Consider the following 16,216-nt stretch of genomic DNA (forward strand, 5'->3'; position numbering starts at 1 on the left):
ATGCTGATCTCAGCAAAACTTGTTGTTGAAAGTTGAACAAGAAGTATTGAGAAACTGACCTCAGTAAACACAACATCAACATACTCTATCTATAGTTAAAATGTTTTATTTCAAATGTTACTCAAGTTAAATTAGTCCTACATAAGGTACTATTCATTAAGCCAGAGTTTAATTAAACAATAGTTTATGCTTTTTTTTCTTTTTAAATGATCACCTTTTTTAAGTGAGAAATTTAAATCAAGAAACCACTTTTTATTTTGGCAGGTTGAAAATTAACAAAAATAAATCTTAGTAGTAAACTAGAAGCATAAAGTAGCTCAAAGACAAACAACTGAAATGTGTCCTTAGCGCTGATGCTGATTAAATCAAGTTATTAAATTAAATTGAAAAATCAATAATAGTCTACTTATCTCCAGCATATCAAAGCATCATGCCAGGATCTATTTTTAAAAATAGTTGCACACATTTAAATCACTTTTCTCGATTCGGCTAGATCTGACCACAGTAAAGGGGGTTCTTGCCAATCATGTTGTAAAATGTTGCTGTATATGTCACATTTCCTGCTTGACCCAAATACAAATGTAATGTTTCACAAGAGCTTCCTTTGTGTCTGGTGGGACCTTACCTTTTGATAAAAGAACAAGTGAACTTCACTGCCGAGACAAAACTTGATGAACTCGTAATCTCTATATAATCTGGAATATAGGTAAATAAATGTTGAGGTCTGATGTTTAGCTAGCTGGGGACGACTAAGCCTACTGTTTGACCCCAGAGTATGGGCGCTGTAGTGAGAATGACTCCAGAAACGACTTACTTTGACTACATAATTATAGATTTTACCAACGTTGATCCTCTAGGAGAAGCTGTCTTTTATTAAGAATCCTATTAAGAATCAGTTTTCTCATAGAAGTGGCTATGATGATGACATATTAGTTTGATGAATGTTTTTCAACAGTGTTTATCCATACCTTAATTTAAATCTTCAAAGGCAAGAAAGGAAATATCATTTTGATATATTGTTTTTAGGTGTGTATGTCGACACACTGAACATTTGTTACAGTTTGGACGTTAAATAAAATTAGTTTCATGTCCAATTCTATCATCATCTTTCCACTGTTGGGGGTCACTCTTGACTAAGCCTAAAGACTGAAAATCTGTCCAATGTTGAATTTTAAAGTCAACCAAACACTGGATCTTAAAGACAAATCTGTTTTCAGTTAAGTTTGTGAAGAAATAACAACAACAAAAAATATAATAATGAGAGAAAATAATAATAATGACAATAAGAATAATAACAAAATAAGAACGAAATAAATAGACATACAAAATAAAAATAAAAAAGTAAACAGTGTAACATTTCCGAAAAGGAGTAGTAAGAAGAACAAACTTATTTATTATTACCCCTTCCCCATTCTCTGTTCTAATCACACATTAATGCTGTTTCAATTTATTAGGCTACACTAAGTTTAGACAATTCCTTAGATATATATTTTTTTTCAACAGTACATATTTTAGAGTCTGTTTGTTAAGGGCTTCCTTCTTCCTCTTTGTACTTTCTGAAAATCACTTCTTTAGTCTGGCTTGTTACAATGAGTTCCTGCTGTGTGTGCTGGGACTTTTCTCCTCCAAATAGCCAAGTATTCTCTCGTCTGTTGCCCTGCCAATAAAGACAACATGATCCAAAGCTTATAGTCTGGAAAAGCTCACAAATCTGCAAACTGTAAAACAGAAATGTAGTTCAAACATGTGTTTTATTTCGTGCACAGCTGTGTAGTTCAGTGTCCCGCCAGCAGGGGGCGGGCGTGTTCAACAGTACAGGAAGGATTCACTACTTTATGAATGAGCTGCTGGATGTCAGAGCGGAAGAGCCTTTCCGTGTTTACATCAAAGGTGTATTTCACACATGACCTATAGACTCAACGAAATCGTTTAGGCTTTTTGTTAGTAAGTGTCTTCGTGTTTGTGATGTTGATCAAATCAAGATAAGATGAGGAGGCACGAAGATGCTGCATCTGTGCATTACCAGCTAGCTGAAGCTAACGGTGAGCTAGCTGCTGTGTTATTATTATTATTATGCAGAAAAGAAGCTACGAGGGGAAAGATGCTGAAAAGAAAAGAAAGGTAAGAAACCGAAACACACTGGAAAGCCTCAACATGACCTTTACTCACTTTATAACACAACATTGTAGTTTGGAGCCATGTCAAAAAAGCTTTTCTTAATAATGACCTGTTATTATGGTTGTAAAAAGGTGAATGCATGCCCATGTGTTTGATTTTATTATTATGTCATTAATAACAACCACGTAGCACCTTGATCAAAATATTCACAAAACAAAACGGAAGAAAGAGTGAAAAGAACTTGAAATTAGCAGATAAGAAAGTGTTAAACCTGTACCTCCTTATCTGTTTGAACAACAAAACTTCAGTGTGGTTTATTTTCTAAATGTCCTCTTTTTAGGTGTTGCAGCCATGATGTGAGATGTTATTGGAGGCAGTGATGATATCTCAGCTGGACGAGGTTCAAACACTGACCCAGCAGGTGCGACACAGATAGACTGGAAGCAGGAGCGATGAAAGAAGAAAGCAAGGCGCGATGTGAAGAGGAGGCTTTGTTTGAAGACCAGGACTTCCCCCCTGAGGACATGTCCCTTCTCTGCGACGGCTCCACGCCCATCGCCAGGCTGCAGGGAGACATCACGTGGCGACGCCCACAGGTACACACAGCCACAGCCAAGGGGAAAGTGACAAAACACTTTCCAAATCCAAGTCAAGTCTCAATCAATTTCAGAATGTTTAAATACTGCTTGTTGTCTGTCTCTCTGCTCCAGGAGATCTGCGAGTCTCCAGCTCTTTTCGCTGATAACATCAATCTGGGTCACGCAAAACAGGGCTTATTGGGCGACTGCTGGTTTCTCTGTGCCTGCTCCTTCTTACTAAAGAACAAACACCTTCTGAACAAGGTAGCTCCCTTTTTTTGTACAGTGCCTTAAGAACTGGACATAGGACAACAAAGTGGTTGGGCTGTGTTTTCCTGAATAGGCATATCAAACGTATGTACCACACTTCTGTACTGACCTGTCCTGCGACACTCTGCAGGTGTTTCCTCCAGACCAGCCACAGTGGGGGGACAGCAGGTACAGTGGCTCCTTCCAGTTTCATTTTTGGCAGCAAGGACACTGGAAGGATGTAACCATTGATGACCGCTTGCCCTGTATCAATTCCACCCTTTGCTTCTCACGCTGCCACTCGCCTGCTGTCTTTTGGGTATCCCTGCTAGAGAAGGCTTATGCCAAGTAAGTCAACTGTAGAAGTTCCTCTATTGTGTATCAGTTAGATTTTGTTCGACTGACATGGCAGTGCAATCCCAGCAGGTCAAATGGAGTTTTGCTCGCTCTTTCCTGTTTAGGCTTCATGGCTCTTACGAGCGACTGTGGGCAGGGCAGGTGTCCGAGGCTCTGGTGGATGTGACCGGGGGCCTGGCAGAGTGCTGGAGTCTGGGAGCGTTTGGGTCAGAGGAGGAGCAGAGACCAGAAGCAGACAGTGACCAGCTCAGGAGGAGGAGGCTGGACCTTAAACTTCTTCACCCAGTGAAAGACAAGTGTGCCATCAGCTGCTCCACTCACAGCAGCCCTGGAGGTCAGAGAGTAATAATGATGATGATAATGATAATAAGCATTATCTGAACAATAATCTTACTACTTTATAGCACAATTTTGAAATATTAATACAGAGTGAAAGGAAAAAATCAATGTTTTTTTTAACTATTATTACGACAGAAATAAGTGGTTTTGATGCGGCAGTGCAGCATGTGATCCTCTATGACTGCTCTAGGTGCCGGTGAGCTGGGTCAGTACCATGCGCTGACTATCATGGAGTGGTTGGATGTAAAGACGGTGTCAGGGAGTGAAATCCTGCTGCTCAGAATCAGAAACCCCTGGGGTAGATGCTGCTGGGGAGGAGCATGGATAGAGAGGTAGGATTGTGGGCCACTTTATGTGCTCCATAGATTTGTCCTTTGTAGATAATGTGGAATACTTAGCACATTGAGATAAATGTATTTTTTAACCAGTGGTGCTGGTTGGAGTTCTATCGACCCCGTTTCTGCTTTGGAGCTACAAGCCAGGGTGGCTGATGGCGAGTTCTGGCTGGACGAGGATGAATTCATGTCCCAGTTTGCTGATGTCACTGTTGGCTATCCAATCAGTGAAGAGGGCCATCTTCAGAGCATCTATACCGGTAGGTCACATATCATTTTGTATATTTACAGTCACTGACTTTGATAGCTTACACTCACTTTCTTAACTTTTCCCTCTTACAGGAAATCTGCTGACTCACAACCATCAGCTGGCCGGCCGGTGGATGAAAGGTCACTCAGCTGGTGGCAGCCGAAACAGCAGCAGCTACAGCAGCAACCCAAAGTACTGGCTCAAAGTGTGCGAGAGAGGAGAGGTGCTCGTATCTCTGCTACAGCATAAAACATTGAGACATACAGAGAAATATGCACAAACAGCACAGGAGGACAGTGGGAATACAAAGCACCAGCACTACCAGGCTGTCGCTCTGCACATGTGGAAGGTTCGCACCATCACTTATTAGAAATATAGATTTGTTTCTTTGTATCTTTTCACTGATCTTGTAGTTTTTGTTTCCAGGTGGAGAAGAAGCGTTTTAATCTGAGCCGGATGTTGAACAGACCTCCTTGTGCTTCTACTCACTGCCATGCGTACGAGAGAGAGGTGGTCCTGCACGGGCAGCTGGAGACCGGATACTACCTGCTGATCCCCAGCACCTACCAGCCAGGAGTCGAGGCCCGCTTTCTTATCAGGGTCTTTTCTTCCTCTTCCTCATCCTTCTGGTGAGTGACAGTTTAAAGGATTAGAAAGTCAACATACACATATCTCTCTAAAAAGGCTGCTTAAAACATGCTGCAACATTTCTCTTCTTTATAACCAAATTCAAACGTATGTTGTCCCAAAGCAGACTGTTATTGTAACAACAACTGACAAAAAATGACCACCGACAAACATGAACGACATTCTCAGACCCATAGAAAGAATAGGGAGAAAACTTTAGAAGAACATGGCACCAACATGAGTCTCAGCCTGATATCTGTTGACATTGACTTGCTTTTAATGGCTACCAAAAATAACCATAAAATACCAGTAAACATATGGTTCCAGAGAGGAGATGATACATGAAAGGAATACAGAAAGTAATACTTTTGCTGGAAAAGTGGGATCTCTTGAATCAAAACAAGATTTAAAAAGACACAGTTTAAATTAACAACATACAATGTTAAACATAGGTTACATTTCACATACCCATTTAATGTCCTAGAATTCAATGAATTGCAAACTGTTTTAGATGTTTTTCTCCCCATTCAACAACTATCTGTAATAATCTCTTAAATATACTGTAAAGTTTCATGTACCAACTGTGTTTTGAATTCATGTGTGATGAAGATATGAAAGTCACGCAAGTTCTAACATGCTTGAATCATCCCTCCCACCCCCCCCCCAAAAAAAAAAAAATGCATGAAAAATAATAACATAGTGACACCTACTGGTCATTTTTAAAACCGTCGCTTAAGAAACTAAAAAAAAGAAACGCTTGAAATAGGAAATGACAAATTCAAACTCCACCTTTTTCCACTGCAGCAAGAGCAATTCAACCCATGCATTTCCTTTGTTTTCTTAAACAATGATGGGTTTTCCTGTTTTCATTTCTCACCATGTAAAGTGTTGTATAGAATGTTTCATGTTCCAGATTAAATTAAACCATTCTTGACCGAACTGTAATGGTGTCTCCCCTCAGTGCCCTGAAAAGCCCAGCACCTTCACTGCCATTAACTACCGATGGAGAGTGGGAGACGAGTTACTTCCGGGGCTCGTGGGTGGAGGGAAAAACTGCCGGAGGAAGCAGGAACTTCCTGTCTTACAGGCAGAACCCACGCTTCCCTTTCACTGTGTGTGCTGAGTCAACAGAGATGTCAGGAGTTGATGTCAGGATTACCCTGCACCAGAGCCGACCTGACACTCATCTGTACCCTATTGGCTTTCACATTTACAAGGTCGGTCAAACATGACGATGAGAGATGACCTCCTCACAAAAGCTTTAAAGTTGAAATGGCAGATCAATTGATCTTCACTCTGTGTCCAGGTCCCAGAAGCTGAACCCGATCAGACGTTGACCAGGGACCAGGATCCTGTGGCCAGCTGTGTCCCTCACTGTTACACTCAGGACGTCAGTCTGACTTGCTGTCTGTCTCCTGGAGTTTACACCATCGTGCCCTCCACCTATCAGCCCGACTGCTCAGCAGATTTTACCCTCAGCCTGGCTCGCAGAATTCACAGGTGGTTCCCAGATCATTTATTTTAATTTTTTAATCAGTTGACAGCAGGAGCTGGGATATCAATATTTAATGACTTTCAGAAATGATAATGGATGTGTGTCTCTTTCAGGAAAGTTGTGAAAAGCCGGGAGATGCTGGGAAGAGCCATCCAGGAGGTCAGTTCTCTAATAATGTTACGCTGAAAGAGATTAGAAAAAGTACAAAACCCGATGCAAACCTTGCTGCAAAAACTTAAAGTCATACTTTTAAGTCTGCGATTGTGGTCAGAAGATGGCTGCAACATATAATCACTGTGTCTGTGTTGTTATGATTCTCTGGGCGGCAGATCTCTCACATCTCTGTGATGCAGAGCTAGTTCTCTGGGACTGTTGCTGCTCCGCTGACGTCGGCTCACCTCCCTGTGCCTCTTGGCCCATGATGAAAGAAGCAGTCCCCTCGTCCACCCTCACTGTGGATGCCATGTGTGTGTTCATGTATGTGTATGTACTTTATGTGTACTGTCAGAGGCTGAGGAGGCAGGCGGGCAGATTTAGTGGGAATGTGTATGTCGGGAATCCTGGAAACCCCTTTATCCTGAACCGCTGAGGCTCAGGGCTGAAGGGCAGCCACACATTCATCAGCGATTAGGACATCAGAGGTTGTCGGTGGGCTGGGCTGCTAATGAAGTATGACGGGACTGGCTGGTGTAAACAAACAGCCGCCATTGAAGAGGGCCGCCGCTGCTCTTGCTCATTCACTCACTGGTGCGCCTGCCGGCCCAGAACAAAGGTCCCTCTCATGAAGGTCTTCACAGAGGCGCAAGGGGCGAGGGGATGGTCTCCAACAGCAGAGCCAACCAAACCACACTAGACCATACCGTGCCAGAACTGTCCCTCACCAACCCCCTGCGGATACTCTGCTCCTTACCTTGCTTGCATTATTTGTCAGTTCTTCATCCCTTCTCTCAATAACAAAATCGGGTTTAAGAAGTCCACACAGTTCCTGACTCCATCCTTGGCCCCCCCGTTCTGCCCACTGTTCTGCCCACCGCTCTGCCCACCGCTCTGCCCGGACCTGAACAGAGCCGCAGTTTGATGTTGCCGCACAAACAGATGACAAGTGGGCAGATGAAGGGATGAAACAAGGGATGCGGCACATCAGAGGAGGCCGGCTCACATGAAGGAGCTGCCAGTCCTTTTTGTGTTGTTGATGTGAGCCTGCCCACAAGCATCCATGTCTGTTTGGAGAAGTCATGGGGTTTATGATTATTCATTGGAGCCAGAGTTAGCAGACTATTACTCAGCTATAATTAACCTTAGAGCGGTACTGTACTGTATTTATTATGTGAGCAGCTCAATCAGTTGTGATTAATAAAAAGTTGAAACATGATGGTGGTGATGGGATCTTTCCTCTTGTGTATTCTATCATTTGATCACATATGTCTGAACCAGAATATGTACAGTCTATGGCCTGAACTGAGTGTGAATAACACTTTAGATGTCGAAATCAATGTGTCATCAATGAGCCCCTGCACGCTCGCCACTATTCGGCGTGCGCGTACATGTGCACTGCGCGACGCCGTTCCTGCGCAATTCAGGTGGCTGTGGTTGGACTCCGAAAGACTACCACCTAAAAAATAATGAACAACAAATTTGACGCGTGAGTAAACACAAGTTTCTGTGAAATATAAGCCAGAAATTGGGCTCCAATGTCGTGACTGCTTACACACGGAGGAGCGTTTATGGAGACTGTTGCGTGTAAGGCGAGAGGTGTGTCAGCTTCATTGCATGGTCCTGCATGTTCTGTGTACGCTTAGAAACCCGCAAGAGAGCAAGGTCTACTCATACAGTTGCATTTCAACCGAAGGAAACATTACATTGCGTTTCATGATGGGATGTGTGCCGTGATGATAGCTGTAGCTTAGCCTGGCAGAAACCCGGATAGGCCCTGAATCCTCGGCGTGTGAGTTGTTGAGAGGCCGAGGAAGTTGCGTCCGTACTCGGCTAAAACAAGTGTCCCATATCCGTTAGTACGGGCAAAAAGCTCCCAGCGTGTTTTGTTTTATGTACAGCTTCGGCTTGTTTAAAAAAGAGGTGTATACGTGTTTATCTTTTACAGAGTTTGTAGTTGCAGCTAGCTTGGAAAACATTTATGTATTACTCAGTAATATTTTTCTGACTACAGTCTCAACACATCTTGTTTTTATAACACAGTTTAAGAAACTCAGATCCCAAGCATCAAAAATGACCATGAAGTTGACCCAAACCTTCTCTACAATTTACTGTATTGCTGAAAGTCGTGTCTATTGCAGGGTTGTTATATTACAATAGACTGCATACATTTTACAAAGGTTTACAACCTGTCAAAAGAGTCTGCAGAAAATGCTGCCTATGCATGACGTTTTACTGCTTGCTTCCTTTAAATCCAGTCTGAAAGATGATGACAGTGGAGACCATGACCAGGACCAAAGCTCACCGAAAGACTGTGAGAAGGAAAAAAATGAAGACGAGGACAAGGACCAGAACGCCTCCAAGAGAAAGGTGAGGCTATGAAAAAATTACTGGTGTTTGAAACATTACATTTAATTGTAGGACTTAGTAACTGTTTGACATCTCCACATTGATCTGCAGATGGTGGTGCCTGGGGCCGGAGAACACCCTCTCCAATACAACTACACCTTCTGGTACTCCAGACGCACCCCAGGGAGACCAGCTAGTACTCAGAGCTACGAACAGAACATTAAACAGATCGGCAGCTTCGCCTCGGTACGTCAGTCCTCATGACCTCTTTGTGGAGGGCCTACAGTTGAGAGGGAGGGGTAGCTACTCGCTTTGGTCCGCCTGACAGCCAAAAACAAGAACACACTTTCTGTGCTGACTCATTCTCGCATGCAGGTTGTTGACGATGAAGACATTTATTTTTCTCTTTTGTCAAGGTGGAGCAGTTCTGGCGTTTCTATAGTCACATGATCCGACCAGGCGACTTGACAGGCCATAGTGACTTTCATCTCTTTAAAGAGGGTATAAAACCCATGTGGGAGGTGGGTTCTTGTATTTAAATACATTGAATCAGACTGCTAATGATTCATAAAAATAAAAAAAAAGTTGACCTGAAACCCTGCATGTGTCATTTGAAGGATGATGCCAATAAGATGGGTGGTAAATGGATCATCCGTCTGAGGAAAGGCTTGGCGTCTCGGTGCTGGGAGAATCTCATCTTGGCCATGCTCGGGGAGCAGTTTATGGTTGGAGAGGAGATCTGCGGGGCTGTGGTGTCTGTGCGCTTCCAGGTAACAAACAAACACACTCTCTCTGGTTTTACCTTCGTCGTGTACTTCCTACATTTACAAACGTGCATTCTTGCTTCACTAGGAGGACATCATCTCCATCTGGAATAAGACGGCCAGTGACCAGTCCACCACTGCTCGTATCAGAGACACTCTGCGTCGAGTCCTCAACCTGCCGCCCAACACCATCATGGAGTACAAGACACACACAGACAGCATTAAGTATGTATGTCTCCTCGTTTTATTATTTCTTCTTTAACCTCTCTCTCTCTTTCATAAATGAATGCATGATCAAATCATTCAAATGTTGTCATCAGAAGTCAATTGTAACATTACCTGCAATTCATGATCTGAATTATGTAACAGATTCCTGTTACTTTTTCTGCTGTCGTTGCATTGCACTTCTTTTTCTTTTTTATGAGAAATAAGTAATTTGAAGAGGCTTATAGACATGATGCTTCTTGTTGAGTTTCTCACATTTTTTTTGAAAACCTAAAAACTTGAAGTACAAAACATTAGTTTTACTTTATCAATTAGGATGAAGTGATTACCTACTTTTCATACAACATTCAATGATGTCAAAAACAACCTGTTGTATTGATTAAGATGTGTTTCACATGATGAATTTGTTCGATGCGAAAAAGAAAGTAAACCAAATTACTTATGTATAATTTGTTTTTGATGATGTTGTGATTCTTCCTTCAAACAAGTAGAACTATCTAGATAGTGGGTGTGTTTTACTGTGAAGTACTTCATCACTCATTGTTTGCAGAGCCTGGGAAGACTTCCATGGTCTGGTGAATGCTAGTGGTGGACGTTAGCCCCCTCACACAAAGAACCTCTGCAAGAGTAAGTAACTGTGCTACACCAGCTTTTTTTTCTTCTTCAGAATTTGGTCTCTTGTTAATTTTGATTGTCTCTGCTTCTGATGCCCAGGTGTTTGTTTATGTCGATGTGCTGGGGAGGACGTGTCCAGGAAAGGATACCTCAGTGTGGACTGGCGCTGTATAACATGAAGACGGGTTCAGAAGACCTTTTCATTCTCTGTGTCAAATTGGAAATGAATAGAAAAGCATGTCGACAGCACACTGAACCAAGCCGAAGACAGAAATATGCGTTGTTTTTAATCAACCAGAGACGAACAAAGCCTTCTTTGTTTTTATTTTTTTTTTTAATGCAAGATTTCACATCATGGTAACTTGCCCCCCAAGAGGGAGGCCATGTTTGACTGGTGTTGGCTGATCTGGTCACAAGCTGATTACAAAGTGTACTTGACAAAATACAACAATCTGTTAAAATACTACATTTCATTGCTAAACATAACTTCACACTTTCTGCTGTTTAAAATGTGTTTATGTTAACCTGTTACATGGAGACTCAAACAGGGTTGCAGGCAGGAGTTATTTTATTACTGTGCTGTATTTTAACAGTTCCTCTGGACAGTTTGAACTAAAAAGATTATTATTGTATACAATATATTTGTAAATACAGTCCACTTCAAAGATCACTCAACTGAATCAACTGTGATTCTCCATCTTTGACCTGGGATTTGAATTCCAAAGGATGAAGACCATCCTGTGTTGGGCAGAAGCTTGTATAACGGGCATCTTCAGAAGGGACTGCCAAGCTGCCTGAATCACTGTGCCTGGCCGCAAGCCTGACCCGTACCAGTTTTTCCTCTGTTTTGTTTTTATTCCCAGCCTTTAAAGAATCCAAGGAATGGGGTCTGCTTTAATGTCCTAAAACACTTACCTTCACTGTTTTTACATTTTGTAGTAAATGAAAGGAAAAAGGGCCCAGGGTCAGGGTCTGTTACAGTTTTTATCGATTCCTTGGGGTCATTTTTTTCCAACAACGTTAAGAAAGAAGAAGACATAGTTTGTTGAAAAACTGAAATGCTGCCCTTATTTAGTGGTGTGACGATGGGTGCTGGTGTGAATCAGAAGTAAAGAAGCACTGCTGGATGTACACCTGATGGATTATAGCAATAAATGTCCAATATGCATCTGCTGCTTAAGATGCCGAAGTGTCGTTTTCTTTAATAAATGTTACTGTGTGATAGCAGTGATAATGGTGGATGAAGACAACTTGACCTCAACCATTGGTTTTGTTAACTGACCTTTTGAAGCCTAATGTTTGGCATCACATTCATTGTTATTTTTGGCAAGAAGTCAAGATATTTATGTTGGTGGAGATGGAAAGGAGGTTGTGGTCAACCATTATGATTAAGGATAATCTATAAACTGGTTAAGTTCAAGAGCTAACAGTAGGTATGGTCAGTGCCTTACCTACAATGAACTGCAAAAAAGAAAAATGTAAGCTCTATAAGTTCAAGCTTGGTTAAACTGAATTGCTGTATGTATTTATATCTTTGCCATGAAGTTACGTGTCTGGTGGGCTTCATTAGCTGTCCACAACTTTTCATGATATCAGTTTATTTAGGTCAACTCAGCTTTATTTGTGCATACAACGCATGCATTGCAAAGTGCTCCACAAGAGAACAAACAGAAAATCGTTTGGTTGGTCCTTCTCAATGATCAGCTCATTTCAAAGAACATGTGATTCTGTAGAGAAAAAAGTGATTTAGTTTACAGCCCTATTTTTCAGGTCAGGTAAAGATGTTCTGGTCGGATTAGAAATTCCTAAGCTTACTTACCAACAAGAAAGTGGCGGCAAGCAGCAGCAGTTTAGTTTGAGACTCCATACTCAGTGGCACTGAAAGAAGAGATTTTAAGATAAAGTTAGGCACTTCAGAAAAAATGAAGAAATAAAAGTCTCCTGATACCCAAAAGCTGGAAATGCTAACATGAAGTTACATTATGGCATTGGATCCCAGGGTTTATGTATGTATTTCTACGTATGTATTTTAACAGGTTACTCTGAGGGATTTGATATGACTTGTTCTTACTCACCCTCCAACCCAAAGTATTCATGGTCCATGTTATGCTCCTCATTGAAGCCCCGCCATTTCTTCCATATTGTGCCTATTTTCTCACCAACGTTGGAGACAACCTGGGTATGATTAAAAAACAAAGTTACAGAAGAAAATGCTGTTATAGTTGCGCTTGTTATGTTCTGGTGTTGTCATATTCCTACCTGGAATTGCTGGTTGGAGAGGCAGCGGTTTGGACAGCAGGAGCCCTGGATTCTGATGCTCGATGAGCCGTCTGAATCACACACCTCCAGCAGAGGAGTGAACATGCTCCACCTGACAACACAGTCAGACAACACAAAACCACTCCATATAGTTTCTTACATAATCACACAATAAGCAACCTGTCAAATACACTGGCCAGTTCGTCACACACTAGCTCAGCCTGGCCTTGATGCTTGGTTGATCAAATTTTCAGCTGTCATGATTCTGCAGCACCAAAACCATTGTTAGCTTGGTGTTGGAGGAGTTCAAATTAGGGCATGCTTTATTCCAGCACAACTGAGAGAATATTTATACCAAGTAGATCTCTGGCCACCCAAACTTCTGCCAGGTCAGCCGTAATTGGACTTCATCGAGCGTTGCTTTTGGAGAACTCTAAATTTGAAACACAAAGACACGCCAGCTAACCCTGGAGTCATTTTTAGGCCACAAGAAGAAGAAAGTATTTTGGTTTGCTATTCCTCCCTTTAGCCAACATTCCCATTAAGAAAGGCATCGCATTCCTTCCCTGCGAGCCCAGGGCATCTCTGCCGGCGTGTCTCTGAGCACACAGCTGTTTCGTGTGTTCAAACTCTCCCAGGTCTAGACTACGCCCGGATGGGAAGAGCAGTTAAAGCTTTTGCTGCTATTTACAGACAGGGCTCAGAGGCATTTTCGGTCAGGCTTAGGGTGGCCAGAGGCTGGGAGTGACATGGAAAGAAATGGATTCAGTCTGACAATGTCAAATATTAAAAGTGCTGGAACAGTATTCTGTTATTGGGGATTGACAGGTTTCTTTCACCTATACAAGAAACACATGAAAATTGTATGTTGTGTGGGACAACTTTATGATCACAAACATTGTAATTGTAGGCTAACAAAGCAATGTTTGATTTTGAGCTTGACAACTATATTTCATAAAGTCTCAATCTCTTGTGTTACTCCTTCTAATCCTTTATGTAGGTTTTAAAGTGAGATTGGCCTCTTTATATTTAACCACTACACTACTAACAGCAGTTTGAGCAATTTGGTTTGGTTCAATGTTTTGCACTTCAACATGTGACTGCAGGAGCTCGGGACTAAACCACAAGTCTTAATGATTTTGTCATTTGACATGATATGCTAGCATTTAATTCAATGTCATTGATTTACAGTGTTTTACTCTTCATGTAAAATGGTATTCAAAAAGAATACCTTTTGACTGCACACATTTTGCATAAAGAATAACTTTTAAAGCACAGGTCCCTCCAAATCATATTCAAGTACATTACCATACTAAAATATGTGCCTTAAGGGGAATGGAGACAGATTCAGAGTCAGTCTCACCTCTGGTAAACAGAGCCAATGAGATGCTTATGAGGCACATAAGCCTTCATCTCCATCATGCAGCAGCCGAGGCAGCAGGCGTCCACCCTTAGGGGTCTTTCAAAAGAAAAGACCTGGCGGCCCTGACAGTCAAAGCCCTGCAAGGTACAGGCTCGAGCTGGACCGCAACACTGGAGGCACACACAAGAACTCTCTGACAGGAGGAAGACATCAAGGAAAGACTGAGAGAACACATTGAAAACTTCTTCCATTTCGTTTTATATGAGCAGAAGATGGGATTTATGTAGGACATGACAAGGACAAATACCTTCCACAGCCACAAATAACTGTGACCTGCTGCCTCCCGTGGTGATGCTGTAGATCCTCCTGGGAACGCACTGTGGGCCTACAATGGTGAAGCATTATTCTGTTACATTGACAAATCCCTGTGCTTCTTCTGTGGCTCCGAAACACAGACACACAGACACACACACACACCGACACTCACACACACACACAACACAAACAAAAACAAAAGCAACACCCTCTCCACAGACACAAAACACAGACACACACACCCACCCACCCACACACACACACACACACACACACACAAAACAAAACACACACAAAACAAACAAAAACAAAAGCAACACCCTCTCCACCACTCACCTTGCAGCTCAGGTCTGGCAGTGATGTGAATTTGACTGACTGTTTCCAGCACAGACATAAAGTTTAATCCTGCTGCATCTCCACAAGGCTGCTCTTCCTCTTTGCTCAGTGGCTGTAAGTAAAAGATGTTCTCCATTTTCCTCCCAGGATTCAGACGTGGGAGCGGCTCATTCCAGTCAGGAGGTGATGGGTAGGGTTTAGGTCCAGGTGAATAAGTCTTGCACTCACCTGAAGGTCCGCAGCGGTTATGGAAAGCTCTGAAGATCATCTGGATGTGCTTTTCTCGTTCCAGTCCTCCAAAAGGCAGAGGCTGATCGGTCACAGCTGACATAGCACAAAACTGAAAAATGTATGTAACACTTTATTATATGAAATAATCAAAAACAAGGCCATACTGGGCAACACAGACATCCATGACACCTAGGTGTTGATGATTGTTTAAGTTGAAGATAACATTAGTGGCATGGACAATCTTCATTTGTGAAATTTCAGTCCAAAAAATGACTTCTTTTTTTTTTAGAATCAATTATTATATGCTTTCTACGAGTAAAAGTCTACCTCACAACAACAGCAGCTGATGACCTTTTTTTTTTAAATATAAAGGACTAACTTAACCTTACTCACAACAGTTACCGCGTACAAAAGTACAAACGAGTTGATAACATAATTTGAAGGGAATATTGAGAGATTTTGGAAAAATTGTGGTTTCATAATCCAAAATATTAAATGAACAATGAAAACATGTTTTTCCAGTGACTCAGTTGTCTGAGATCTTATCAGACATTCTCTTCTCTTACTATTTATTTGAAATAAATAGAAATTGAAATTATGAAAATTTAGCTGCATAAGAGCTTAAAGGTCCACTAAAAAAAGGTTTGGGGACCACTGGAATGAAGGCTATTGTCTTTATGACTTATTAGGAATAGATAAGAAACTTCTGTCCTGCGACACATTTTTCCTAACAGCAGGATAAATGTTCTCTGGCACCAAAATAAACCTCCTCCCTTTAAAACAAAGTTATTTAATCACTGCAAGCCAGCCTGAGACGCTTCTACAGTAACTGACATCACATCACCCAAACATACATCACTGCATGCAACACTATTAATTCCTCAACAACAAACATGATAAGAGGACCAATACAGAGACCTAACTCCTCGCTTGCAGGTTCTCTAACTTGTACATGATTTAACCCTTCTTTTAAAAAAAAAGCTGAGTTTAAAGAGAAAAACAAAGCAGTAAATCTTAACTTTTGCTTACCATCAGTGGTCAACCTCCAGCTTCCTTCACGATCAGACTATCTAAGTGTAGGGAGAAAGAGAGCAGGCAAACATCCACAACTCGTCATGATGAGGAGGGGAGAGGCTCACACATCCTGACCACCTCCAAGTGTTTGTGTGAATTTTAAGGTGATCATGTGTGGCCTTGTCTCACCCCCTGACTCTGTTACCATCCCAACCAGCCGGACCTGCCTTTTGTTGGCTGAGAA

The 16,216-nt window shown here is 41.9% G+C and overlaps 3 protein-coding genes across 4 annotated transcripts; 2 read left to right on the forward strand and 1 right to left on the reverse strand.

The window, feature by feature from the left end:
* The first annotated feature begins 1,674 nt into the window (after positions 1-1,674).
* Positions 1,675-7,736, forward strand: capn10 (calpain 10). The gene is made up of 13 exons (XM_079348634.1): positions 1,675-2,121; positions 2,459-2,714; positions 2,829-2,960; positions 3,097-3,293; positions 3,407-3,636; positions 3,832-3,973; positions 4,070-4,236; positions 4,319-4,575; positions 4,653-4,855; positions 5,815-6,070; positions 6,160-6,353; positions 6,462-6,507; positions 6,678-7,736. Exons 2-13 carry the CDS (start codon positions 2,571-2,573, stop codon positions 6,705-6,707), a joined length of 1,998 nt encoding a protein of 665 aa, XP_079204760.1. The 5' UTR covers positions 1,675-2,121; positions 2,459-2,570; the 3' UTR covers positions 6,708-7,736.
* A 118-nt stretch (positions 7,737-7,854) lies between these two features.
* Positions 7,855-11,634, forward strand: eif4e2 (eukaryotic translation initiation factor 4E family member 2). Of its 2 annotated transcripts, none has more exons than XM_079348636.1 (8): positions 7,855-7,990; positions 8,760-8,871; positions 8,962-9,096; positions 9,267-9,371; positions 9,468-9,620; positions 9,703-9,843; positions 10,390-10,466; positions 10,554-11,634. In XM_079348636.1, exons 1-7 carry the CDS (start codon positions 7,971-7,973, stop codon positions 10,423-10,425), a joined length of 702 nt encoding a protein of 233 aa, XP_079204762.1. In that variant the 5' UTR covers positions 7,855-7,970; the 3' UTR covers positions 10,426-10,466; positions 10,554-11,634. The 2 variants fall into 2 exon arrangements, with proteins under 2 accessions (XP_079204762.1, XP_079204761.1); XM_079348635.1 differs by having other exon boundaries at positions 9,703-9,839.
* A 312-nt stretch (positions 11,635-11,946) lies between these two features.
* Positions 11,947-16,119, reverse strand: LOC306827407 (phospholipid scramblase family member 5). The gene is made up of 8 exons (XM_079349196.1): positions 15,988-16,119; positions 14,728-15,067; positions 14,384-14,461; positions 14,077-14,269; positions 12,714-12,825; positions 12,530-12,629; positions 12,274-12,332; positions 11,947-12,181 (listed from the first exon to the last, which is right to left on the reverse strand). The coding sequence occupies exons 1-8, from the start codon at positions 15,988-15,990 to the stop codon at positions 12,155-12,157; spliced, it is 912 nt and encodes a 303-aa protein (XP_079205322.1). The 5' UTR covers positions 15,991-16,119; the 3' UTR covers positions 11,947-12,154.
* Between the last annotated feature and the right edge of the window lie 97 nt (positions 16,120-16,216).

Source organism: Symphodus melops, assembly GCF_947650265.1.
Source record: "Symphodus melops genome assembly, chromosome: 7".
Taxonomy (NCBI): Eukaryota; Metazoa; Chordata; class Actinopteri; order Labriformes; family Labridae; genus Symphodus; species Symphodus melops.

Bases quoted from the DNA above. Each gene is read 5' to 3' on its own strand.
- LOC306827407 (XM_079349196.1), bottom strand. The intron at 12,333-12,529 runs GTGAGTAAGAAC...CTCTTCTTTCAG, and splicing joins TGAATACTTTGGGTTGGAGG to TGCCACTGAGTATGGAGTCT. The intron at 12,182-12,273 runs GTAAGTAAGCTT...TTTTCTCTACAG, and splicing joins TTGCCGCCACTTTCTTGTTG to AATCACATGTTCTTTGAAAT.
- capn10 (XM_079348634.1), top strand. From the start codon at position 2,571: ATGAAAGAAGAAAGCAAGGCGCGATGTGAAGAGGAGGCTTTGTTTGAA. The intron at 3,974-4,069 runs GTAGGATTGTGG...TTTTTTAACCAG, and splicing joins GGAGGAGCATGGATAGAGAG to TGGTGCTGGTTGGAGTTCTA. The intron at 4,856-5,814 runs GTGAGTGACAGT...GTCTCCCCTCAG, and splicing joins TCCTCTTCCTCATCCTTCTG to TGCCCTGAAAAGCCCAGCAC.
- eif4e2 (XM_079348635.1), top strand. From the start codon at position 7,971: ATGAACAACAAATTTGACGC. The intron at 8,872-8,961 runs GTGAGGCTATGA...ATTGATCTGCAG, and splicing joins AGAACGCCTCCAAGAGAAAG to ATGGTGGTGCCTGGGGCCGG. The intron at 9,097-9,266 runs GTACGTCAGTCC...TCTTTTGTCAAG, and splicing joins AGATCGGCAGCTTCGCCTCG to GTGGAGCAGTTCTGGCGTTT.